This window comes from Mangifera indica, chromosome 2 (assembly GCF_011075055.1).
Source record: "Mangifera indica cultivar Alphonso chromosome 2, CATAS_Mindica_2.1, whole genome shotgun sequence".
In the NCBI taxonomy this organism is placed as follows: domain Eukaryota; kingdom Viridiplantae; phylum Streptophyta; class Magnoliopsida; order Sapindales; family Anacardiaceae; genus Mangifera; species Mangifera indica.
In genome coordinates, this window is record NC_058138.1 from 21,265,254 (window position 1) to 21,287,988 (window position 22,735).

Sequence of the window (22,735 nt, forward strand, 5' to 3'; positions counted from 1 at the left end):
GTTGGCCTTCAACAGCGAAAAGAAATTATTCATTTGGGACCCAGATGGCCAACCAATTAGGAAAATGGGTTTAGAGAATTATTTTGAGCAGTGTAATGCTATAAACCCTAATTTTAAGTATTTAATTGGGTATTCAGATGATATATTATTATGTTATTAGATATAATTTTTTTTTAATTTAAAATTATTCAATCACATAGTAATATATAATTTGAATATCTAATTAAATATTCAAAACTAGATACTCATACTTTTATTATTTTGACCATATTAAATATTCCTTTTTTTGTTATAAAGCCATTATGTAATTTGTCACGTTAAATCAATGTGCAAAATTAAGAGCAACCACGAATGGATTCATTTTGGTTCAAAATGACAGCAACCTTGCCCTTTTTGAGCTTTGAAACTAAATAGGTTCGTGCACATTTCCAATCTTTTGTAATCACGTATGAATTTTCTTTCAATCTCTTTCTTCTGATTTTCAAATATTTCAACTCACATGGTGAGTTTAGGGAGAAAATGATGTGCGATTAAATATTACATCCAACAATATAAGTTAAAAACATCTTCGTCAGATTCATGAATCGAACTTATTTTAATATTAAAGGAAAATACTCAACTGTTCATATATAAACTTGTCAAATTTAATTACTTCTAACTATTAATCCACTTGTATTTCTACCACACTAGAAATTTAATACATGATAAGATTATATTATAAAAAATATGGCTTGGCTAATGGTCAAAAGTAGATGGGCCATAGCTTTATAGATTACAGTTTTTTTTATAGTTTCTTTCGTTTTCTTGCATATTTTCTGGGCAACCAAACATTTGTGGTGTAGGAATTAGGATGACCAAAGTTGAGCATAGATTAGGCCATAGCCAATAAAAACTACCCACTTGGTTAATAAAGTGAATTGAATTGACTCAACCTTATTGAAGCCAATCAGCCAGACCGGCTTTATCAACATCTTAATCAGGGTCACGCTCGCGCATATTTATTCATTTGTTAATCAATCGTGGTACAAAGTATCAGCTCATTTTCTTATTAGATAAATGATGCCAAAAAGTTTCCACTTTTCACGTATTTTTAAATAAATTGCAAATAATAATTGGTCAATACTCTATTGAAGACCAAATAGCAGCCAATTATTCACTAAATAAAAAAAGAACTGCTTCTTTTTTAATTTCCAGGGATCATAGTGTCCCTGAATTTGAACACAAGTCACCAGTTTTATTCCCACTCAAGGATTTTGAATAATTTTCTCCATTGATGATTGATTCAGCGACTCTTTTTCCACTATATTTTGCTTTAAACAAATGGTTAATATGGTTAGTATTGTTGGCCATATGTTCAGCATCCAAGATCTAGTGCTAATTTATATATGAGAAAACTGGGAGTAGAAGAAGATAAGTAATGAACTTGTTTCAGTCCGTTCTGGTTTGTCAGTTGTCACTATTTTCAAGTGAAAAAGAAAATTATAACCTTTTATACATGTAAAACTGGACTGGTAAAAACAAAATATTGACAGCAATAGATAACGATGTTCTTCATATTTTGATCAAAATTACTCAAATACATACGAACGAATCTAAAGAAAGATTTTGATTGGCGTGTGCTCATCCACTAGTCTTTGTATTGTGTTACATGTAAAGAAAATTTCAGAAAGATTTGTATTGATTTAAAGTTCATTATCGTTTTAATAGTGATGGAATGTACACTCAATTTTTAAAATTCAATTAGATTTTTAAATTATATATTATTACTATTATATAATTATCTTCTATTCAAAATTATTCAACACTATTAGAAAACACAAAGCAAAATACTTGAAACCGAAGGTTCATGAACCCAGAAAGGGAGGAGACGCTAGTTGCCAAGTGGGCAATTATGGTGAGATAAAATCATCAATCTGACGTCACCTTGAGAACCATCTGACCTGGCCGCCATGCCCAAAAATTTAAGAGCTTCCCTGCCATTAATTTATCATCGTTTGACTCACGTGCATTAACTCCCTCTAGGGTCCCAACAATGACCAAAATTTTCCTGTTGAGTCCCACCAATATTATTCATGTTCATGCATTCTTGCCACCTTTCATCTCTTAATCCATCATATATTATTTAGCTTTTACTCTCTATATAAACACTGAATCTTCAAATTGAGGTTTCAAACTTGCAAGAAAACAAGAAAAAATTCTCTCAGTTTTCATTCATGGATTCTTCATTCTCTGAATACCCTTATGCTCAATTTTCTCCTGAGCTATCATCTTCTTCTTCTTATTCTGCCACAACTAATTCTCTTGAATCTTCTTTATCTTCAAACACTTTCAATAAAAATTTCTATGACCAACACCTTCCTTTCAATGAAAATGACTCCCAAGAGATGCTCCTCTTTGGGCTCCTCAATGAAGCCCCCACAAATTGTTTCAACGAGGAAGTAAGTTCGAGAGCTAAAGCTCATGAAGGGGAGCCTGCTGTGAGAGAAGTTTCTTACCGAGGAGTAAGAAAGCGACCATGGGGAAAATATGCAGCCGAGATAAGAGACTCGACGAGAAATGGGGTAAGGGTTTGGATTGGAACCTTCGACACTGCAGAGGCTGCAGCTTTAGCTTATGATCAAGCTGCATTTGCTATGAAAGGTTCAATGGCAATACTCAATTTTCCGGCCAAGAAAGTTTATGAATCACTTGTGGAAATGAAGTACAACTTTGAAGAGGGATGCTCGCCTGTTCTGTCACTGAAAAAGAGACACTCAATGAAAAAGAAAAGAGAGAGTGAGAAGAAGAGGAAAGAGAAAGAGAAGCAGCTAGAGAATTTCGTGGTGCTGGAAGATTTGGGAGCTGAGTACTTGGAAGAATTATTAAGTCTATCAGAAGCTAGCTGCAACTTTAATTAAAAATAATTCTCTCTTTGTTTATGTTTCAGTGATGTTGCCGATTTTGAGGCTCTAATTTTCTAGTTATTATTATTATTTTTAATTTTTGTAAATTTGTTTAGAGATAATGAATGAAGGATCCCAGTTTCAACTTCATCGTAGGACCATTCATTAGTAAAGTTGATTTTATGTACACGCCAGTCTTGCTCATCAAAGTAAAATCAGTTTCAATAAAATTATCATTAAGGATAATAAAACTTACATATATATAATTACCTTTTATTAAGTATTCATTAAATTTAAAATAGATTGTATACTAATAAAATTATGAGCATAATATGTATAAATAATTATGTATCACCATATGATTAAGTATTATTTTATCTTTAATTTTTAATTATCCAATCACATGATGACATATCGTTATTTATATATAAAAATTATGTATATAATATTACTCAATTTCATACCATACCTGGAAATATATAAATACATAGGACATACACATGTTGATAAATCTTGAAAGCGTATTTCAAGACTTACTTTATATTAAGCAAGTTTTTTAATATTTTTTTAAATTATTTTATTTTGAATTACAACAAAAAATTTATATCAAATTAGGTATAAAACATATATTACTATATGATTAAATTTTTTTATTTTTAATTTAAAATTATTTAACCTTACAATAATATATTTTATTATCTTTAGGTATATAAATTATATGTTTTTATATATGATTTATTCTTTTTTGTACGGACTGTAAAAAAGTCTTCGCTTCTGTACCAAATGCACGTTCAATCATTCAGAATTTACTTGTCCGCTGGATTTTACAATGTCAACTTTCTTTTGTTTTCCTTTTTCCTGGAAAATTTTCAGAAAGACCTGTTGAATCCTAGGTGATTATTTTAGTCCGTGGGAAGAAAATTCTTAAATAAGAGACTTCTGCTGATGCCTCAAGAACAAGAGGAATTTAGCCCTAATCTCTTCAATCTTTCTTCCAAAGAGTTAGAAAAAACTCCCCGTTTTGTCTTTCTCTAATCGAATCTTTATCTCTGCTAATACTATTTTTTGCTTCTCCCGCACTTTAACTGAGTTTTAACCCTGTCCACTTCTTAGCTAGCAGTATTCAGAAAAATCAATATTTTTCATATTTCCAGTTTTCATTATCAACATAGTTAATGGTGTTGAAATGTTGGCGCTCAACACGTCAATGCCAGCGGCTTCAAGCAATAGTAGCAAACCATAGAATTGCAGCTTGATGAGGGCATTAAATCGATTAGCACCACAACTTATTTACGTAGAATCTTTTTTTAGTTATTTTCGTAGGGTAGTTAGAGTGACAAAAAAGTTTTATATATAAGTTTAAATCTTCTTTAATAATATATCAAAGTCAAATTTCGAATTTTTCTAATATCTAATTAAGTAATTATAAAATTGGTTACTGAACTTAAGTATATTTTTTTCAAGTTAGGATAATGTATTAAATTAACTAGACTGGAGCAAGTGGAGATGCCTAGCCATTAGCTTCTACGTAGAGTGTTAAATTGTGAAGATGTACACAGGTAAAGCCAAGAATTTTCTGCATACGGTTGATTAAACCATAAAATGTATTGCCATTTGTTGGGATGCGGCACGAACCTTTTGGTAATCTATTTAGCCCTTTAGTAACCATTAAGCTCATTAAGTCCAACAATAGACCATCTCATGAACTGGCCCATTAGGACAGTCCAAAAGGGTTAAAATGTTAGTGAGGGAGCAGAGCCGCAGGAGACAGATTAAGCAAGGAAATGGAGAAGATAATTATCTACTGAATTTCATGAGGTTCTGGTGATGATGATGGCGGTTGTAGATTTAGTAGCTAGCCCGGAAATGATATCGAAAAAGGGTCCTCTGGCACCGGTTGGTGGACAGGGCCCAAGCGTTGGTATTCTCCGTGGCCTCAAAATTCTACTACCAAGCCCAACCTTCATTTCAACAGAGAAGCCATAATGAGAATCAAATTCAATAGCAGATAGACCAAAAAAAAAAAAATTGGCAATGGCACGAATTAAGATATGTTAGAATGCAAATTTGAGCTTGTCGAATCGGTAAAGCATGGTTCACGTTTGAGTTTAAGACAAAAACAACTTACTCAGGTTTAGCTAAAAAGTATTGTTTATCCTTTAATTTTCAAAAGACAAAGCTTAATAATTTATATATTTATCCATCAAAAAATAATGATTTAAAACTTTTAGAAATTTAGTATTCTTTTACTTAAATCAAACCGTAAGTTTATGAATTAATTGAACTAACCACAATTAAATTTAAATTTAAGTTCGACTCAATTTTAGTAAAATAAAACTACGACTTACTCATAAATAAATTAACTGATCAACATTAATTAAACAAATATCGAGCTTATCCTTAAACATAATATAAGTTTCCCAAATCCATGAGAGGAAATTTAGGGATATAAAATGGGGAATTTTTATTTTTTTGTTTCTGATAACAAGAAACTTTACTCGAACCGATTCATCCTTTAATTGGATAAGATTAAAGTCAACAGTTTGAGGCTAGGGTTGCGTGGTGGTGACTCAAAAGCAACTTGGTTTCCTTTAAAATGTCCTAATCGATTTTGAAGAGATCAGTAGTTAATTCTGATAGATGCACATGTATCACAAAATGCTCTATGCAAATTCAAATAAAATATGATACAGAAATTATACTGCTGTGGTCAACAATAACTCACAAACGCTGTTACATTAATATTCCAATCCAAACTGTAAAGCTTCTAAACCATTACAAAATACAAAATCATCAGAAACATTAACTAATGAAGTTGTGCATGTTAAAATACAATCGCATGATCCAGGTTTTTCATCCCTAATCACAAGCATACTCCCAGTCTTCGGTCAGATCATCATAATCTTGACAGGTGCCCAAATTCTACTATTTCAGAGAAACTGACCAATTTAATATTAACTGCATTTCTCTTGTTTATTCTAAAATGCTACATACGTGGCATCTCCTGTTATACCCAGCTATGATTTCAGGAGACAGAACTACATGAAAGCAAAGACAATAAATAACACGAGCTGCTATACATAACGCGAGCTTCATGGCTGGCTGGGGGGTGGTGGTGATAGGGAAAATGGTTGTGGCGGTGGAGGTGGAGACAAGAAAGCGCGAGGGCTTTTGGGGGGCGGAGGAACAGGTGGTACTGCAATTGCAGGAACTGGAGGAGGCACAGAAAGCAGTGGCAATGGCCTCCTAAGTCTCTTGCTTGTGTCAGTAATCTTCACTTGGGCAGATAATTCACGACGAGAAACCGCTTCAATACCATTCATATCATCGACCACTGTGGCCATAAGTCTGTAGCCTTTGCTTGTCTGCGAAGCATTAAGTAGAAACACAACATGGAACAGCAAGAGCAAAAGCAAGTGACGAGAAATATCCATAGTTACTTCTATGAGCTGCTATGTAAGTATAGGTATGCCTACAGCCTACTTCATGTATTATTTATAATAATTATGTGGGAACATTTTGTGGCTAGATTTTCATTGCTGAGATCCATTGCCAAGAAGATAAAATAAATTAATTAGTCCAGTGCTGAAAAATATGTGGACCTTAGAGACTTCAAAGTCAAAAATTATACACGGTAGGAATAAAGTTTCTACTTTACCATATAGTATAATTTTAATTAAGAGAGTACCGCATTTTAAAGGAGTTATGTTAAAATATAATTCACTAACTTTCCATATTATTAATTTAGACTGAAGCTGATTTTTTGGTAATAAAATAATTTTAAATTTAAAATAAAATAATATTTAATTATATAATAATATATATTTTTTAATATATTTAAAATAAATATATATGTATATAATATTATTCATAATTTATATATCGTATTATATTATATGCATCTCACCTATTGCGTTGCCCAGATGGAGGAAAATTAGAAGTTCCAAGATTGACAAGAGAAGGTCAAAAATTTCCGATGACATGGTGGTTGAAAAGATTTAGGTTGATTGATTCCCCCATCAAATAATTAACTTAATCCCCGTGTACTAATTCATTTTTCCTTTCATTTGCCTAAACAATTATTAGGATAAATAATAAAATAATGTATATTTAATTTTAAATATTATATATTAATATATTATTTAAATATTTAAAATTTAATACGTATAATATAATGTTATCACCCTATCATTAGGATTAAATTCGAACTGAGTTAAACTCGAACTTTACATATAACTGAGCTCGAGTTTGAGTTTGAACTCATCAAGCTCTTGAAAACCAAGCTCAAATTTAGTTTAAATTCGATTCGATTCTTTTTTCGTTATTAAAACGATGTCGTTTTAATACATATAAGTCAAAATGATATTATTTTGTATCAAAAATTTTAATTTAAAAATTTGACGAATAGCTCGAACTTGAACTTAAACTCGACCAAGGTCACTCAAACTCGACCGAGCTCACTCAAACTCGAACGGCCTCGATTCGAATCCAACCCTACTTACCATTGATTAGTAACACCACTTCGGTTTTGCATGATGAAAACGCGCATGGTTTAAAATAATTATAGATGGAAAAATAACAGCAATGAGGTGCCATTAATTTCATACTTCCTTTAGTCGTCAAAGTAAAAATGAATTAATTTGACAAATTTTTGGATTGAAATAAAATATCATCTCTTTTAACCCTAAATCAAAATAGGGATAACGTTATACCTAAATTGTCATTTTATTAGTTTATAAATATGAAGATCGAAACTTATATTATACCAAATTAATTTATTTGTGTTAAGGTCTAATGTACTATATTTATATATTATTTATTTATATTGATCTTATTAGATGTGAGACTTTAGTCTCTAACATATTTTTTTAAGTGCAACCATTATATGTTGTTAGCCCGTCGTTTGGTTAAATGTATTATCACTTGGTATCAAGATTATGTTAGAGTATTAGGCCCGGATCACATTAGGTTGTTAGACTTACATATTTAGTTTTGAGTTCTAATATTATGTCGAAATATATTTAACTTATGAATGTAGAAATTGAAATTTATATTACATAAAATCAATTGATTTGTGTGCATAAAAAAATATTCGCTCATCTTCTCTTACATTTTCAAAATGGAAACCCTCCCTCGGTGAAAATTACAAACAATCTAAGTTAATTAACAAAGTTGTTTTCATTATATTCAATCTTATAGAAGGCAAAGAGATTAAATGATTAGAGGAGAATATTAGCATCGAGGAGAAAAAAATTATACATATAAGTTTAAAAAATTGTATTTATATGTATTTAATTTTGAATACTTAATTAGGTATTGAAATAATATATTATAGTTTGATTGAGTGAATTTAAATTAATAATAAGATAACAATCAAATATATGATGATGTATTATCTTAATACTCAATTAAATATTTAAAATTAAATACACATAACATTATTTATGTTGAAATGAAAAGTGGTCGTGCATTGTGCATTTCATTTGTTGAGACCATTGAAGAAAATGAGTCAAGGGTTCATGTAAATTCATAAAGCTTTTTTTTTTTTTTTTGGGGTTAACAAAAAAATATTTACCAAATCGAGTCACTTTTTGAAGTTGAATTAATCATATTAAGCAGAGTAAACTCTAGGTTTAATAATCGATTCTACAAACTATATTACTGTACTAAGTAAATCAAGAGTTTGATTTTAATATACCGTTAATAAATTGTAAACACATATTCTATTATTTTGATTACTCACTTTTACCATTCAAACTACTGTTAGAGGCTAAATTTATAAAGTTTACCATCACTTGGGCAAACCTTTGAGCCTAAATGTTTCCATACATCTATTGGTTAACTTGGTTTACAATTAGGAGAAGTGGTTAATTTCAATTAGTCTATGAGAAGTATGATAATTATATCTCAAATAAAAATATAAATTTTTTTTAGTGATACGGGAGACTTTATCGGACAAGTAAACCCTTGGAAATATAATATCTGAATCCATAATCATTATATTTGATAAATCAAAGTCCCGCTATCCGACATATGTTGAGTTCAAAACTCTGAATTGTCAAAAATCTATATGCTTTCTGGAAATTAAAAACTACTGTGTTGGTCTGGTCAAACAAACTCAGCAGGTCCACAATCATTTTGTTTGCGTTGCTCAAGTTGTAATTTCTAAAGATTCTAACCCATCAGAAAATGCACTATCATATGAAACATCGGTCAACAATCACATTTTAAAACCTAATCACATGATCCAGGTTTAGTCTTTAGTCAAAGCATGATCTTGAAAATCACTTAAAATCTAGTTGAGAATTGACTGATTGATTTGAATAAATTCAGCTTAGTATCGCATTGAAAGTTCAAGAGATTGTTTCAGATCTTTGAATGAACTAGTTAAACCATACAAGAGTAGCCAAATATTGGTGAAACAAGCTCTACCAGCACCATATCATGCACTATGCTTCTATGGAAGGATGTGGCGGTGGACCTGACGATGTTGGTGGTAGAGGCAGCGATGGCCCTTGCTTGTAGTAAAATGGGAAATTTGAATATAGGAGATGGTGGCGGCTTTCTAGGTTTCTTCTTGGACACTAGTATCAAATTGTAAGAAAAATCATAACAAGAGATGACAACAAATAGGGGTTGAATATCTTAACCCTTGTTTCCATCTTCGTAGAAGAAACTTTTTTTCATCTATACTCCATCTTCGATATAAAGATAACAAAAAATTTTCATTCCTTTCATGCAGAAAAATTCTTTTTCCCCTTTCTCTTCCATCCCTTATTATACATTAGGATATATTTATAATAATTGAAAGTTCTTAAAGATAATTTAATATATAAGAATTTAAAAAATATATAAGATAAAAGACGAATTAAAAAAAAAACAAATAAAATATATATTTATCTTTATTTTTAATTATGATAATTTTAACCAGTCTTATCTCTTTCATCATTATTTTTATTAAAGAATCATCCTCCTATTTAGAATGGGGTGAGCTGACTTATCATATAATTAAATGGGACACGGCTGAAACAGCTTCAGAAGCCTTGACCATATAATTAGTATGTGAAAGTAACAACATATGAATCAAGACGAAAGAAAACAGGTAGGAATTCGCATCCATTGCATCATTGATAAAACTCTATTAAAGATCTGGACTTTTATAGATCAGGCAGGAGCATTGAAAGTTCTCAAAATCGACTTTCTCAGGAAGACAAAAGGGCCCCAAAAGTCAAATTATAGTTGAAATTTGTTACTTGTCCTTTTTCTTAGTGTGAAAATCAAGATCAACTTATTCAGAAGTCTGGGTTTGACGAAGAAAACTTGCAAAAAAAGCGTCTGGGTACTGCTAATATTTCACAAAATTCACGTTTTAAGCGACTCTCGGAGAAAAAAAATTATAAGAGTAGAATTATGAGGGCTCCCGGAATCTTTACATATGGCATCTCTGGTTAAGTTCTGGACTCTGAGCCACTGTTTAAGGGGAGGGCAATCAACTTAGTCCATTAAAAATTGCATAATGCAAGCAGAGAAATTGGCCAATTGATGAGAATAATTTCATCCATAAATTACACTGAAAGAGAGAGATAAGAGATCGTTTGAGTTAGAGAGCAACCTTACTCAATACATCAATCACATGCAACAACGAAATTAAATGAGGCAAAATATTGCTGATACAATTTCTACCAAGTATTCATAAGGTTATTAGCTATATAGCTTGCAAGTTAAACTAATTAAGCTGGTCCCGACACATGTACTAACACTGATCAAGGTGGCAGTGGTGGCATCCATGGCGGTGGTGGTTGCGGTGGTGGTACTGGTGATGGAGGAGGGCTCTTGAATTTAGTTGGACTACTGAGCATAGAAGGCAGTAGCGGCGGAAACACTCTGAATCTCCTGGAAGCAAGCTTCAATTTATGAGGAACATCTGCTGTGGCCCCGTAAGTAGTATGTGAAAGTAGCAGGCCATTGATGAAGATGAAAGCAAGCAAGTGATTAGCATTCATTTGGTTGTTGCTATATCAGTATATTTGGCCATGAAGGTCTAGCCTGCTATTTATAGAACCAGGAAGTGGCTGTGCATTATAGTTGTGGCCACAACTTTCCCAAGACTTTTCAACCAAAATTTGTCAAAATTGTTGGGTTTCTTTAATGATTGCAAAACCTAATCTTGACTATTTGCCAAACAGCTTCCAAGAAGCTGACCAGTTGATGGCACCATGTCCTGGAAAATTCACATAAGAGAAGTTTTAGCAATTACTACTTAGCATGAATCCGGAGTCTAACATATGTTGACTCGAGAACTTTAGCTATAAATCAAGGGTGAGGATGAAATCAAAGCAATAGCTGGCATGTATGATTTGGCAGCCATTGCACCAGGGTTATGTTTAGAAGAAAACAACACATATACTTAATTTTAAATATTCAAGATGATATATTATTATACGATTATTTATTATTTTATTAAAAATTTAAATTTTTATTATTTTTTGGATTTGTTTATATAAATTTTTTATACTTTTTAATACTAAATATTTACATTGTAAAATTTGAATACTCTTTTAAAATATCTTTATATTTGATCAAAGTGTAAAATTTGTATAAGGTTAATGAACTCAAATTCTAGATTGTTGATGATGAAATTTTTTAGTAAGATCTAAAGTTTGGTGAATTATAATAAAAGGTTTTTAATCAAAAAAATATAAAAAATGAACTCAAATTTTGAATTTTATATATATATATATATATATATATATATATAGGAGAATAGGTTAACAAGGGCCTAAGTGGAGGCCTCACTAGCCCAACCTTTATCTAAAAGGCCAAAGACTATTTCCCATCTAAGTTTAGGTGTGTCTTCAAAGTCATATCCGCGGAGTTAAAAAACTCTAAAGTCTCACCCATAACGTAAATGTCTTTAAAATTTTTTGTTTGAGGTAAGAGTAAAATCATTATTTTACTACTAATATTAAAAAAATATAAAATTCATTATATTTTCTCTTTAAATTTTAAGAACTAATAATTTCACCTCTATTTAAAGTTTTTTAACTTTGAAAAGTCATATTTTCCTCTCAAATTTTTTTTCACCTCTCTGGCCACCATCTCTGACATTGATAACATCCTCTCTCTACTCTAAATTATTGGTTGACACACATAAAAAAATTTGAAATGGATCTTTTTGTCAAAGACGAAAAGATTCGATAAAGAAGACGAAGAGATCCAAAGCGCAGATCTCTTCATCTTCGTTGACAAAGAGATTTCGTTGTCGTCCTTTCTAAATTACCAGAGAAAGTGGTCAAAGGAGAAAAAAAAATTCTAAGATTTTAGGAGGGAAATATGACTTTTCAAAGTTAAAAAACTTTAGGAGGTGTGAAATGTTAATTTTTAAAACTTATGAGAAAAAAATATACTAAATTTTATATATTTTTTAATATTATTAGTAAAAAAAAAAATTACCTCTACCTTTAACATAAAATTTTGACCTCAATTAGTTAATGGGTGAGACTTTAGATTTTTTAAATCTTGTAAGTATGACTTTGGTCATGCACCTAAACTTAGATGAGAAATAGTCCTTTGCCCACGAAAGAGAAAATAATATTTTTCCTTCTCCAACCACCACCATTCTGATTGATGGTCAACATTTTTCATCCATCTTTCATATCCACCCACAAAAGACAATGAGGGATAGTCATCTATGATGATAAAGGACAGTTTTTTGTCGTCACGTTTGTACGATGCAACAAGGGTAATCTTTCGTTGGAGAAGATCGTCACTTATTCCCTATCACCAACTGACCCTAAGTCGTAGGAGATGAAACCTAAAAAAAGAGGAATGTGAATTTTTTAAAAATTTAATCACAAAAATAAATGTTAATTTTTTAAATTAAAAAGAGAAAATAATATAAATTTTAAAGTTTATAGGTTTATAAATAAAATAATAATTTTATTTTTATTTTTAACTAAAAATTTAAATAATAATTAATTTATAAATAAATATTTAATTTTTTTATTTGTTATGGATATAATTTTTTGATCAAAGAAAACTAGGACGGAAAATTATCCTTTCTCTTCTCGAAACTAGATAATCTTGCTAGAAATACCCGTAGTTAGCCATAGTCTTTTGTACGCGAGGAATGAGGATGATTCGTTAATCCCGAGGTAACGTGCCAAATGCCCAAAGATTACAACTTATCAAGCCTGCGTAGTTCTAACAAAAATATTGCAAAGATATGTCAGCATTTTTTTGAACGAAAATTAAATAATTTATACAATAAACATATAATTGAGATTATCACCACCGTATACAAGGGAACCTTTACATCACCAGAAACAATTAAATTGATTGAAATCATAAATTTATTTTTTATAAATAATATAATATTGAATTAAATATTAATTTACAAAAATATTAAATTATGTCATATTCTTTGATCCGTTCTGTAAGTTTTTGGCATTTGACTTTGTTGAACAAAGAAATCTGATCTTTGATTGAACATGGTCAATTTCATTATCAAAAAATTCACCATAATTTAGTTCTTCATGGATCACATCACCATTCACCGCTGCATTTCCTATTATTCTCTCTCTTTTCAACTCCCAAACGACATTCTACTCCGGATAAAACGACACCGTTTACTCCCATTTCTCAATCCATGCTACTGTTATTATCATTCTCACACACTCTCTCTCCTTCGCCCACTTCATCTTCTTTTTCTTCTCCTATTCCACCTTTCTGTTATAACCGTTGACTTTCTTTATTTTTTGGTCAGTTGTTTTAAAAGCTCAAGGAAATGGAACAAGGAGTTATTGATGATATAATCAATCGGTTATTAGAGGTTCGGGGTCCACCCGGAAAGCAGGTCCAGTTATCAGAGTCCGAGATCCTTCTACTTTGTGTGGAGTCTGGAGAGATTTTCTTGAAGCAGCCTAATTTGTTAGAACTAGAAGCTCCCATCAAGATTTGTGGTACGTTTATTTTTTTCAGGGTAATTTGTGTATTTAGTTTTGTTGTATTTTTGCGGAAGCATGTGATTTTTTTTTTTTTCAGTAACTGTTTTTCTTTTTTCTGCAAAGCCCAGTGTTAATGTTGTTTCATTGCTTTTAATTATTATTTTTAGTGAGCCGAGGTAATATATTGATGAATAGTTATGCTGATTGTTATGGATTTTTTACTACTGGGGTTGTGGAAGTAGGTGAACTTCACAAAAGTTTCGGGATATTTAGTGGCCTTAGAAGAAAAAATAATTGTGTTAGTGGTGCAGTGCCTCATGTGTATCTCATTTTGCCTGGCTTATTTGTTTCTATCTATGATATGGATATATTGCTTCATTTGGAGTGCTGTTTGTGAGCTATGTTGGTGTTCTGATGAACCCCACGTTTTCTTTTGTTTGATTTTGTTATATGGATGATTGATGTATTTAGCGTGATTCTATTATTATTATTTTTTTAAAGGGCTCATAACCTATTTAACCAATTACATCTTAACATCCCAAAGATATACACATTCTGTGCTTTGTTGATGTGAGGTTCGACTAAGGGTCTCATACCATGCCCATGACTTGGGCTAATGTGTTGGGCCCTAGGACCTATAACTTGGTCCGTATATCTTCTTTGAGCCCGCTGACGAGTGTCCCTTTAAGCAATTTGTCTGACAAAGACACTGTAGGTTTCTCAAACTAGCTCCTATACTCTCCCACCATGCCTAGTTGTCAGAGTGAAAGGAGTTCTTCATGAGTCATCCCTTCTTGTGACAATCTAAATCTTTCCATTAAGGCATGTTGATAAACTTCCCACTTCGATATCGGGTTTCTAGCATTGATCCACTGTGGCCATGTCAAGGCCAGTCCAGCCATACGACAACAGCTGACGCCTTATCTCTCTCCCCAATCCAGTTCACAACAAAATAACGCTCAACCTAGAAAATCCACCCAGTTGGGTCTTCAGTGTTAAAAACTAGCAATTCCAGGCGCTTCACTTATTGTTCAGAGACCTTTGTGTGTTGAAAACTAAGTGATAAAGGTTTTGTAAAATCTTCTAAAATGTTAATGGGTAAAAGAATTGGAGTTGGTTGAATGTATTTACTAAAATAATCTAATCCTTTTTTGGAAAGGCCCACATAGAAATATGTTATTGACGTGATCAAAGCTAAAGCAACAGTAGTATTTATATCATTTGTAGGTGCGGCTAACTCCCCATAAACTAACTGGATTATTTTCCAAGGTAAAAGAGCACCTGACCAATTAGAAACAAAAATAAATAGAAACATAGTTCCCATAAAGGGAACCCATGGACCAGATTCTTCTCCAATCTGAGTTTTGCTCACGTCGCGAATGAATTCAAAGACATATTTGAAGAAATTTTGACCAGCAGTCAAAATGGTAAGGTCCCACATTCCCGGTAACAATGTCTTGGTTCAACAACTCTAGGCCCTGACCTGTTGACCTCTATGTGATTTTTGGAGAATTGTTAGATTTTCTTAATCTTAATGTTTGGATCGTAAATGCATTTGACTAGAACTTATGAAGAGTTAACGAGCTCCATTGATCAGATTTTGGTGTAGTCCATTAGTTTTTACTTGTGGGTGATAATGTTTACATTCTCATAGTTTTTGACTTAAATGAATGTTTTGACCATTGATATGCTGCTGTTTCTTGTCAAGGGATACATGTTCTTATCCCTAGCTGATAAGTGATGGCGCTTACAAGATGTCCAATTAGGAATGTTTTGAAGAAAATTATATCTGTTCTGATGATGAATTCTGTTTATGAAATGCAGGTGACATCCATGGTCAATATTCTGATCTCTTAAGGCTTTTTGAGTATGGAGGTTTACCTCCACAAGTCAATTACTTATTTTTGGGCGATTATGTAGACCGTGGCAAGCAAAGTCTGGAGACAATATGTCTTCTTCTTGCATATAAAATAAAATATCCTGAAAATTTTTTCCTCTTGAGAGGAAACCATGAATGTGCTTCTGTAAACCGCATTTATGGTTTTTATGATGAGTGTAAGAGAAGATTTAATGTTAGGTTATGGAAAACATTCACTGATTGTTTTAATTGTCTACCGGTGGCTGCTTTAATTGATGAGAAGATTCTCTGCATGCATGGGGGCCTTTCCCCTGACCTACATAACTTGGATCAAATTAGAAATATACAACGTCCAACTGCTGTACCAGATACAGGTTTGCTATGTGATCTTCTCTGGTCAGATCCCAGTAAAGATATTCAAGGTTGGGGAATGAATGATAGAGGAGTCTCATTTACTTTTGGTCCTGACAAAGTGACTGAGTTTCTTCAGAAGCATGATTTGGATCTTATTTGTCGTGCTCACCAGGTTTTTCTTGTCATAGCTGTTCCATTTATGTATGATAATTTTCAAGTTAGGTTAATGTCCTTGCGAGTATTACTCTGTGGAATGTAACATCTGGAGCCATGAGCATTTTATATTGGAATATTTATTTATTTCTCAAGTACTATTGTAATTTTATGCCTGTAGGTTATCCATTTATTGTGCCTACAGCAAGCATTGTATTGCAGGTATTCACGTCTTTAAAATGCCTAAGCTGATGAGCTCCTACACTTTGTAACAGTGTGTTTGGATCTGGCTGGTTTTCCTTATGGTTATTTTGTACTGTGCTTTTTGGTTAACTTTAGCAGATGCGGTTCCTTTTTAGTTTTAGTGCATGCTTGGTTAGTATTTATGTCTTTTCAATTATATTTTTTTCAGGTTGTGGAGGATGGATATGAGTTCTTTGCCAGTCGACAGCTTGTAACTATATTTTCAGCTCCTAATTATTGTGGAGAGTTTGACAATGCTGGTGCTATGATGAGTGTTGATGATACACTGATGTGCTCTTTTGAAATAATAAAGCCTTCAGTTTCAGGTAGGAAGTCAAAGTTCGGTTTTGGAAGCACAGCTTCAGCTAAGCTTGGAAACCCTTCAACAGGTGCTTTTGGGAGCAGAGCTATGGCAAAGCCTGGAAATGCAGAAGCAGGACCAAGGTAAAGGCACAATTTTTCTTTTCAAGACATGAATTTATGTGGAAGGATGAAAGTCTATTAGAAAATGTCTCATGGCCATGGTTTGATGGTTTTTAGTTAGTATGTACAAGTCATGTTTCAGCATCTGTGATTGTTGTTAGGTTGCCAGTTGTGTGTAGTATGCTGCATGTTTGTGCTGTTAAAAAATGCATCATGTGACAGGAATCCCAGCAGAGTAGAATTTGGCATCAGTGAAGGTGAGGATATTTCTTGTGGCTTGTAATGGTTGTGCCAGTATGTTGGTGGAGAGTATGCAGTTTCTTACTGAATGTATGTATGGATTTGAAAATGCGTTTCTGAAGTTGTAGTCATAGATTGGCTAGTCTTGTTGGTATTGTTGGAGTACATCCAGCATGATGTTGATTGTGGCAGTGTCAATGGACTTCACATAATTTGTTGTGGCCTAATTTCGTTCGGATCCATTTGTAGGTAGCAATTTCTGCCATTGAGCACTGTCTCTCATCATAGAATTTCCCACTGGTAGGTGATCTATACTTGTATTAGGTCTGTGAACCTATTTAATATTTTATTTAAGTTCCCTACATGATCAACACGATGATTTGAGGCTCTGCAGGTTTTCATCTGAGTATTAAAGCCTTTTCCCACGTTTGTATGTCAAGTCAGGTGTCCTGAACTTTGAAATATGTTCTAAGAAATTTCAAATCATTCTAATGTGTAAACATTCAAATAATTTTCTGAATATCCGAATATGTTTGCATTGCAAAACTCTGTTTCATTCTGTCTTCAGTTTTTGAGAATATTACATTGTATGACTCCTGAATCACAAATCGTTTGGTAGTTTTGCCCTAACTGAAGACTATAATTGTTGTGGGAAACATTAGTTTGATCATGTCATGTTATTCTTTTGGTTGCTGGGAAACCTTTTTTTCACTTAAATGCAACATATTGTCCAAATCATGGTAACTTACATTTGAACAGTATGATGACTTAATATTCTAGTTCATTAGCGTATAAACATGTAGATGATCCTTCTTTCTTGATCTGTGCGCAAGACATATCAATATGGCATTGCTGCATTTAACATGCGCATATTATATTTATGATTCACATTGTTGCTAACACTCTTTTATTTGTGTCCTGCAGTCCTTCCTTGCTACCAGGTTATGACGCATTAATTCGCGAGATAATTTGATTGGAGAACCAACATGCCAGGACTGCCATTAGAGTAATATTCAGGCCTCTTTCAGTTAAATATAGTATTTTGAATTGTAAAAAGTTCAGGAGAGGGAAAAAGAAAGCCATTGGAAACTAATGAAAGAAAATTATTTCTTCCATGGGTTTGAAGATGGAAAGTTATCAATTCCTTCTCTTCAACATGTACACTAAAGCTTGTTCAACCTAATATTCCTCTGATCTCATCTCTCAGGCAACAAAATGGATGCGGTACAACTCTTATAATTCTTCAGGCATAAAATAACCCTGTCTATTTTTCTTCTTTACATGACTTCAGTGATTTAGGCTGTGCTCCAGAGTGCATTTCGCAATGAAAAAAATAAGGATAATACTTGAAGCACTTCTTGGGAAAGCTTGCTGACCTCTCCAGAAAGTGCTTCATGCCCTTGTAAAATGAATATATGATACCATTAAACCTGAATAACTCTGTAAAACCTTGAGATTTTAAGCGTTTTCTGGATTGATTGGTGCAAGAAAATTTGCAGGAGACCTAGAAGGCCATCACGTCACTTGGAAAATTGATTGCAGTTTCAGTCTATTAAGGTTTAGGGTTTCGAATATTTGACAAGAACTCTATGTATATTTACTTTGAAAATAATATTATACGAACAAATAAATTATATTGTTTTAGAATGGTTGTAATATATAATCACAAATATTTCGTATAAATAAATTAGAATGATTTGTTAAAAAATCTAGTTTTATTCTTACTTTAATCTGAATATAAATCAACATGTAAGTGCCTGCTGGTTAGGTCGGAAGAATCTACAAATCAAATAATTTGATTTATCTGACTTGACTGAGTTTACCGTTAATTGCATAAAGCAGGTGGTGCAACGTGTCCCACTAGAGTTACTATTGCCCGACAAGTTGGGCACAAATTATAGCTGAGAGGCTGAAGACAGAATTAATTGCTAGTCTCAAAGTGAAAGAGACTTCAATTTAAGAGATGAATTGACATCATGGGCTCTAATCCTCTACCATGCATTAAACATTATACAATTCCAATAAGGCCCATCGCATGTCACAAAGTAAAAACCAATATGCCACCCACACATTATTATATATTTAAAATTTTAATAAACCTCCCCCGCATTGCATGTAAAATCCCCATTTTAGCTAATGATAAAATTATATTTATTTAATTTTAAATATTTAATTAAATATTTTAACTGAAATCATTATATTATTCAAGGATTAAAAAATCGGATCAGACCGTGAACTAGTACCGTAGACAAACACTGTAAAAGATAAAGCTGTTTTAAGTTAGAAATCAGATTGGACTGTGGTCGAACCACTGGTTCGCTTTTGAACTGCAATCCAATCCGATTTAGGTTGTTTCTGTTTCAAGATTTTGCATATAAAATAAAAGTTTTATTCTTTTCTACTTTCTTCCTCCTTGTTGTGCACTCAGAAGAGCAAGCTCCGTTGACTATTAATTAATGTTTAATAAACAACACTGCCACCATTTTTATTAAGTTCTTAAAATGAATCTCTTCTCCAGCCAATTGCATTGAAGGGAGACTGAATTGTTCAAACTGCTATTATTCTGAAAATAGATTTTGATCATATGAGATCAGGGGAAAACATTAAAAAAAATATTGACATATTTCAGTTGACCCTTTACAATATTAACCATTTCTCCTTCAATCGGCAGTAAAATAAATAAAGGAATTGCACTGGTTACAAGAAAAGCTTAAGGTTATTATTATGTGTTTTCCTTTTCTACGTTCTTCCCAAGAATCTAAGAGGGTGTTTGGTTTAAGTTTTTTAAAATTATTTTGATAATTTATTTTTTATTCTTTTATTTAGTTTATCAATAATAAAATATTACAGTAATCTTCTATTACTAATACTGACATGATAGGGAATATAGGTGGTAATCTGATTACCATCTTTACCTTAAGTATTTAAAGATTACCAAAGTAATTTTGATTTTATTATAATTATATTATTATTTATTAATTTTTTAAGACAAAAATAAATTTATTTTTAATTAATATAATAAATAATATAAAAAATATTTAAAAATAATTATATTCAAGGACATTTAAATAAAATAATTTACTAGTAATATTTTATTATCTTTAATCAAACACAATAATTATTTATATCTATCAAATTTTATCAAATATAGTAATCATTTATATCCAGTAATCTTCTAAGTAATCTATCTTTAAAGTAATTTTTTTATATTGATAATAAAATATTATCCAAATCAAACAGCCCCGAAAAGGTTACTCAATCCTCAGATATCATTTATCATATTGAACAATTCAAACCCAATCTATTCTAACTAAGAGAAACCCAAGGGATTAGGGCTGGATTCGAGCCGAGCCGAGCTCGGCTCGCAGCCAGCTCGGGCTCGGCTCGGTTTTTTAATGGCCGGCTCGTGGGGGTTAACGACATCATAGAAGATACAATCCCAAATATCGAAGGAAGCCTCAGTTCTTCAAGTCCAGTAGACCCAGACGACGTTTCTTTTGCCGCAAGAAATCTTTCAAAAAAAATGATCGTTGTTTCATTTGCAAAAAGAAAGGACACTTCTCTAAAGAATGTCCTCATGCCAAAAAGAAGAAGATGATTCAACAAATCTCTCAGATTGCAGATCTCACCACACATGATGTGGAATCCCTTTATTCCGAAACAGAATCAGAACATTCAGAATTGGATTTCATTCTCTATGATTCCCAAACTGATGATTCTCCTGACACTTCTTCTGAAGATGATCTAGTTCCTCCTTCCTATGGTGTCATGCTTCATACTCATCAGCCACAACATCAGCAACCTCTTGCAGAGATCAAATTGTTACTCCATAAGTATGATCGCCCCATAAAGATCATTGCACTCATTGATACTGGTGCTGTTTCTTCTATCCTTAAACCCGATGTGATCCCTCATAACTATTGGAAACCCCACAAACAATATTTTCGTGCCGCCAACAATGAAGTCTTTGCTACAGAAGCTATTAGCAAGACTGTGACTATCCAACCATTTCCCTCTATCAACATTAACCACAAATTCCTTGCCTCTGATCTCCCTGGAAAAGATGCAATTATTGGCTTTGATCTCATCCAGAAATTTCTTGATAAACGAGTTTATCTACGTTCTGATGGACTACAGCATACCCAACAATTTCTCCCATGGAGTAAAATTCCCAATTACTTCACCATCTCCCCCTTTGATGCACTCAAACAGCAGATTACCCTGGAATCATGTGCTACTTCTCATTCGGATTTCCTCACCAAATGTACTCATCCTTTGTGGAAAAATTCTGAGTATTTTATTACTCTCCCTTTTAAGAAGAATGAAGACATCAATCCCACCAAAGCAAGTCATCATGGACTTAATCCCGACTTGGCCCAACAAGCAGAACAGGAGTTAGCTCAACTAAAACAAGAAGGCCTCATTGAACCCACACAATCCCCTTGGGCTTGTGCAGCCTTCTATGTCAATAAACGAGCGGAACAAATACGAGGGAAGCTTAGGCTTGTGATCAATTATAAGCCTCTCAACAGTTTCCTACAAGATGACAAATTTCCAATCCCTAATAAACAACATTTCTTTGCAAGATTAGCCCAAGCTACAGTACTTTCAAAGTTTGATCTCAAAGCTGGATTTTGGCAACTTGGTATACATCCAGATGATCGGCCCAAAACTGCTTTCTCTCTACCTGGACATCATTACCAATGGACCGTTATGCCTTTTGGTCTCAAAACTGCTCCTTCCCTATTCCAAAAAGCCCTCACAAAAATCTTTAGCCCAATCCAAGATCACGCCCTCATTTACATTGATGATATCCTACTTTTCTCTCGCACTGAAAAAGACCATGTTACCCTCCTTCAACAATTTCATGCTCTGGTCAAATCTCATGGGATAATGCTCTCAGAAAAGAAGATGATTTTAGCTCAAGATTCAATTGAATTTTTGGGAATGACAATATCACAAGGCTCATATGTTCCTCAACCTCACATCGGTATTCACCTTCAAGATTTTCCTGATGAATATCTTTCCAAAAAACAAGTCCAACAATTCCTCGGTATTGTCAACTATGTCTCTGAGTTTATCCACAATCTCAGTCATTACACCAAGCCCCTTTACCAGATGCTCAGAAAAAATCCTCCTGCCTGGACAGATGTACACACCCAGTCCATTCAAAATCTCAAGGCTCTCATCCCGAAATTATCTCTTTTAAAACTTCCCTCAGAAGGAACCAGAATTTTACAGACTGATGCTAGCAATGACCACTGGTCTGCCATTCTTCTCGAAGATCTTAATGGACGAAGACACGTGTGCGGATATAAAAGCGGACACTTCAAGCCTTTCGAACAACATTATCATTCCACATTCAAAGAAATCCTTGCTGTCAAACGAGGCATTGAACGATTTGCTTTTCATCTTAGTGGACATCATTTCCAAGTGGAAACAGACATGACTTCTTTCCCATCAATGTTGGTCCCCAAGTCTAAACGACTTCCACATCCACAACTTATGCGCTGGAATGAGTGGTTCTCGAACTATTCTTTTATTGTCAAACATGTTAAAGAAAAAGACCACATTGTCCCTGATTACTTTTCCCGCCTACATGATAAAAAGCCTTCCAAACCACTCCTCCTATACAC

The 22,735-nt window shown here is 32.9% G+C and overlaps 3 protein-coding genes across 8 annotated transcripts; 2 read left to right on the forward strand and 1 right to left on the reverse strand.

The window, feature by feature from the left end:
• The first annotated feature begins 2,192 nt into the window (after nt 1-2,192).
• On the forward strand, nt 2,193-3,032 carry LOC123208354 (ethylene-response factor C3-like). The gene has a single exon (XM_044625809.1). It carries the CDS (start codon nt 2,214-2,216, stop codon nt 2,895-2,897), a length of 684 nt encoding a protein of 227 aa, XP_044481744.1. The 5' UTR covers nt 2,193-2,213; the 3' UTR covers nt 2,898-3,032.
• Nucleotides 3,033-5,974: 2,942 nt separating this feature from the next.
• LOC123208678 (putative formin-like protein 21a) lies at nt 5,975-6,316 on the reverse strand. Its single transcript, XM_044626199.1, has one exon. The coding sequence runs from the start codon at nt 6,314-6,316 to the stop codon at nt 5,975-5,977; it is 342 nt and encodes a 113-aa protein (XP_044482134.1).
• A 7,108-nt stretch (nt 6,317-13,424) lies between these two features.
• Nucleotides 13,425-18,375, forward strand: LOC123208353 (serine/threonine-protein phosphatase PP1 isozyme 3-like). 6 transcript variants are annotated; one of them, XM_044625807.1, is made up of 6 exons: nt 13,425-13,843; nt 15,653-16,212; nt 16,606-16,762; nt 16,826-16,880; nt 17,349-17,399; nt 18,024-18,375. In XM_044625807.1, exons 1-5 carry the CDS (start codon nt 13,669-13,671, stop codon nt 17,350-17,352), a joined length of 951 nt encoding a protein of 316 aa, XP_044481742.1. In that variant the 5' UTR covers nt 13,425-13,668; the 3' UTR covers nt 17,353-17,399; nt 18,024-18,375. The 6 variants fall into 6 exon arrangements, 5 of the variants coding, with proteins under 5 accessions (XP_044481742.1, XP_044481741.1, XP_044481740.1 ...); XM_044625806.1 differs by lacking the exon at nt 17,349-17,399; XM_044625805.1 differs by having other exon boundaries at nt 13,426-13,843; nt 16,606-16,880.
• The last annotated feature ends 4,360 nt before the right edge of the window (nt 18,376-22,735 follow it).